The sequence below is a fragment of the Octopus bimaculoides genome, chromosome 3 (genome assembly GCF_001194135.2).
Source record: "Octopus bimaculoides isolate UCB-OBI-ISO-001 chromosome 3, ASM119413v2, whole genome shotgun sequence".
In the NCBI taxonomy this organism is placed as follows: Eukaryota; Metazoa; Mollusca; class Cephalopoda; order Octopoda; family Octopodidae; genus Octopus; species Octopus bimaculoides.
In genome coordinates, this window is record NC_068983.1 from 7882648 (window position 1) to 7887605 (window position 4958).

Here is a 4958-nt window from a genome sequence, read left to right on the forward strand (position 1 = left end):
GTATATGTATGGATATGTATGTATGTATGTATGTATGTATGTATATATCGATTTATTTGTTGCACTTGAACAGGAAAAAAAAAATTCTTTTTTATAACATTGCGATTTCGAAAAGCGGTTTATATCTTGTTCAATTTTCTTTTTTTTGAAAAATCTTTTCTTTTCAAATTTTTTTTTTTTCAGAAAGAAAGACATGTACTTATATTGTTATCGTATTGTATTTGTTGTATGTATTGAACTGAAATTCTGAATGGATAAGTGCATACATACATACATACATACATACATACATACATACATACATACATACATACATACACATACATACATACATACATACATACATACTCATATGTGTGTGTGTATATCTGCGTATCTTTATATGTACGTACATGTATATATGTATATATATTTCTGTTTGTATACATACCTCCTTACACACACACACACACAAACACACAAAACGATCATAGGTCCTTTTTGAGCCAAGACTTATAAGGCTGGTCTCCCAGATTATGTGGTGTGTATATTATTCCACTGGATAAGACACCGATCCGTTACAGGACTGCTTGCGAGTTCTATGGGTTGAAGTGGCACAAAATGAAGTGTTTTGCTCAAGAACACTAAGCATGGCCCAGCCTAGTAATCGAAACCATTATCTTATGATCATGAGTGTAACACTCTCACCACCAAACCATGCATCCCTACACGCAGTGATTGTCACTCCGTCAGTTACGGCGACGAGTGTTCCTGTTGATCGGATGACATTATTTGTGAACCATTCAGGGGACATTTCAAGTGTCCGATTAATAATCATCACCATCACTTTCCGTATCACTGTTCGATCCTACTCTGTCAAGGAAATCACTTTCACTAAGTTCACTGTCACTATCAGAGTCAGAATCTGATGCTCAACTTACATCTTCAAGTTCTTCCAGAATATCCACCAACTGACGGGGCATCACTTCACCCTCTGTCCACTTCGGCTTCATGATTCCAGCTTCCATTGTCCATCCATGTCCTTCGTCTGGTCTAGGCACTGAAGGCTTTGCAATGTTCGCGAGCTTCCATATTTTGGTCTGGAGATGCATCGCCGAACACTTTGCTCGATGAAGTTTCTACATGGGGGCAGTGAAGCGAGATCGAATTGTTTTGATTTTGTGAAATCATCCTTCCACCGCACTTTGCTCATAAGGTTGTGAAATGCAATGTATTCACCTTTTTTGTCCCTTTGTTACCATACAGCACACATGTGAACCTCTCCAGTTTATTCATCACCTCCTCATCGACTTCCCAAGACTTGGAGAACATTTCTGGAATGATTCCTCTGTTTCAACGACTTTCAGTCCCTTCACTATCCCTTCCCCTTTAAAGGCACTGGTACTGTCGCAGAACAGAGAACAGGTGTGGAAGAAATAGCCATCTTGGTCACATCGATACAGCGTCGTATGTTACTCTTTCCAGTTTCAAACAGAATTTGAAATCCTCCCAGGAGTCTATCATGGTGAAGTAAGATGAAAGATATGTCTGAATCGTGACTCCTCACGCGAACGGATTTCCATCCCCGTTCTTTGATATACTTGCAATACAGGATCACACGAGTGTTAGTTTCTTCCTGTGAAGATTCGATAGAGTGTTCTTCTTGACAGAATGTGTTATGTCCATCCGATGTCAATTAGTAAGCTTTTCCTTCACATATCTGTACCATCTCATGTCCAGCAAGAATGTCGGCAGACACTCCACTTCTCCAAATTGAGAGCAAAAGCTGAATGAACTGTCTTCTCATCATTTGCAAGAAAGAGTTTCCAGTCTTTCAGACGCTTTGTTTTCTCACCACTCAGGATGAGTTTGTCTTCAACACCTCGACTGTTTCGTTCCACCTCTTTTACAGAGTCTTCCTGGTACATGTCAGTGCGAAATATGACAGGTGACAGGTGAAGAGCGGATCCTAACATCATACAAGATATTTCCCCGAATGTTTGTGGAATCTCACGCAAGCAATGGAATACCGCATTTCTGTCTTCTATGATGAGGCACTGTTTTGGATCAGGTAACTGCGCATCATCACATTCTTTCACAACATGTTTGAAGCCTTTCGATTTGTCTGTTTTTGCTAAAAATACGTCTGCCAATCCAATGCTGTATGGAACAGGTGTCAATGGGTATGTTAACGGTTTGTAAAGGTCAAGGTTCCGACCAATATGTGCTTGAGACTTCACTAGCAAGTGAAACGATATGTTTCTACGCTGCTTGTACTAGATAACTTTGTTTTGAGAAGTTGAAAGTTTCACGGACTTGTGCATGTGTGCCATGGTTTTCAAATTTGGGCTTTTAATAGGATCAAAGAAGCCACCCTTCTCCATTAGTCTGTTTTCTATGAAGTCTTCCTTTGCTAGCCTACCAGCAGTCTCAGCAGTGAGAACGTCCTTCGCAACTGAAGCCTGAGCGCCGAGAATAATAGATTGTACAACTTTCCATCATCTGGGATGTTTAAAGGGTTGTTGCAGCACTTGATAGCTGCAATGGTCACAGTGTCACAAGGGCGAACATCCCGATGCTGCAGTCCTTTGTCTGCTTCATCATGTTGTTGACTGGATGTTTGATTTTATCAGTCTCGGTAGCAGTTTTGGGGACACGGCAAGCCAACGGTTGTTCTATGTGTTCACTATCAGTTCGTATTTGAAGCTTCCCGTGCGAATGCGAAGTATTATTGCATGTCGTTTCCAAATTTCTGGAAGAGTGAATAGCGTCATGGTGCTGTTTTTCTCACAGATGGTGCCCAACTGACCCTACCATAATGTAGTCGACAAAATCAAAAGTAAACAATGCACATGCAAGAAATTCAAAATATAAAATGGCTACAGTTCTCCCTATATATATATATATATATATATATGTATATATATATATATATATTATACATATACATACAAGCACATATTTGAAAAGACACCAGTTTTATATTCATTTCTACAGGTGTTTTAATAAGCTTTATATAATCAGAATTACGAAACAAATTATGTCAAAATGATATCGAAAGGGAGACTTTTTCAAACATTAATAGAATTTTAAATTGTTCTTATCTAGTTTGAAAAGTTGTGAAAAAATAAAGAACAACAAATAATAGAATTAGAACTCGAGGTTAGTATGTCACTATAAGAATTCAGAACTTATCATGTCTCCCAAGTATTATATTGCATAGCAATATAGTTATCCACCGCTCCATAAAACTGTATGACACTGTACATCAAAGAATCAATATGAGTGTGTATATATATATATGTATGTGTGTATATATGTATATATATATATATATACATACATATATACATATATATATATATATATATATGTATGCATATATATGTATATATATATGTATATATATATACATATACATATATAATTATGTATGTATATACATACGTATAGATGTTTAGCCATAAGAAATACACAAATGTACACATGCACATAGTCACTTATAAACACGTAGATACACATTTAGACATGAACAATACTTATGTATATATATATTCATGTGCATACATATATACATTCATATACACGTATATACACACAAATACACACACATACACATGCACACATATATATGTATATATATATACGTACAAAGATTCATGCAGATATCAAGAGCTATAAATATATATATATGCAAATATATAATTAGGTACACATATATACATCTATACATAAATACACACATATATGTATACTCTTATAGGCGCATACACACACACACATATATATATACATATCTTTACAAACATACACACATATACATACACATGCACACACATTACTTACGCGTTCGGAGAGTTTGTTTTTCAAGCGTAAGTTTGCTATGGGGTAAATTCAAATATTTCGTGCATCACTGCATGAGTAAACTAATTTAAATTAATTAAATACATTGGAAGATCGTATACGGATGTCATGTTTAAATAACTCACAATTTTTTAACTCTATTTGCTACCATTTTCCAGCTTTTCTTCAAGGACTTTTTCTGCCAGTATTTTCATTTAACTTGGTTGCAAACCCTGACCTTGATGTAAATAATTTAAATTCAACGTGAGTGGTAAGACTAATGTTTATTGTTAATATAGTCTAAATACACTAATTTGAAGATGGAAAATGCGGAAGATATAGCTTTACTGGCGCGAACAAGTCAGTGTGGTTAAGAACCTCGCTTTGCAGGTGAGTTCGGTTTCAGTTCCACAGCTTGGGCAAGTGTCTTCTACTATAGTAACTTTATTGACGTCCTCCTTAAACCTATTCTCCAAAGATACCGAGCTTTATACGGGATGATCTGGACTTTTTAAACCATCTCCCGAACAAAACCAGCAAGGACTTCTTCCTGGTTTCATTCGATGTAATAAACCTCTACACCTCGATTCCTCACGAATACGGATTAATAGCCATACAATACTGGCTGGAAAAATTCCCACATGACATTCCTGACCGAATCGGAAAAGAATTCATCATTGAAGAAATAAAATTCATCCTACAGAACAACTTCTTCAATTTCAATGAAAACACTTATAGACAAAAATCGGGCACGGCTATGGGAACGAGGGTAGCGCCTACTTTTGCGAACCTTGTCATGGCATACTTGGAAGTCCAGATATACGAACACACTAGATTGAAATTTGGAGACAACTTCCAAAAATACTTACTCACCAACTGAAAACGCTACCTGGATGACTGTTTCCTCCTGTGGCCACATAACCTTGAACAAATGGGTTTCGTTTCCCATTCAAACTGCTCCAGCCTTTCGAATGTCATCCTCGCTGTATGTGACCGAGCATTATCCTGATGGAAGAACACCTTTCGTCTTGAAATCAACGATGGTCGTTTTCCTTCTAGCGCTGACTTAAGCCGCTCAAGCTGCTCGCAGTAGATCTCCTTTGTTATCGCTTGGTTTGGGTTTAAAAGTTAAGAGT

At 37.0% G+C, this 4958-nt stretch overlaps 1 protein-coding gene across 1 annotated transcript in view; it reads left to right on the forward strand.

The window, feature by feature from the left end:
* The window catches only part of LOC106882030 (transient receptor potential cation channel subfamily V member 5), a 156109-nt gene extending 151407 nt beyond the window's left edge, over positions 1 to 4702 (forward strand). Inside the window, exon 18 of the mRNA XM_052966702.1 lies at positions 4301 to 4702. Coding sequence (XP_052822662.1) covers positions 4301 to 4702 — 402 coding nt within the window. The remainder of the gene's footprint in view (positions 1 to 4300) is intronic.
* The last annotated feature ends 256 nt before the right edge of the window (positions 4703 to 4958 follow it).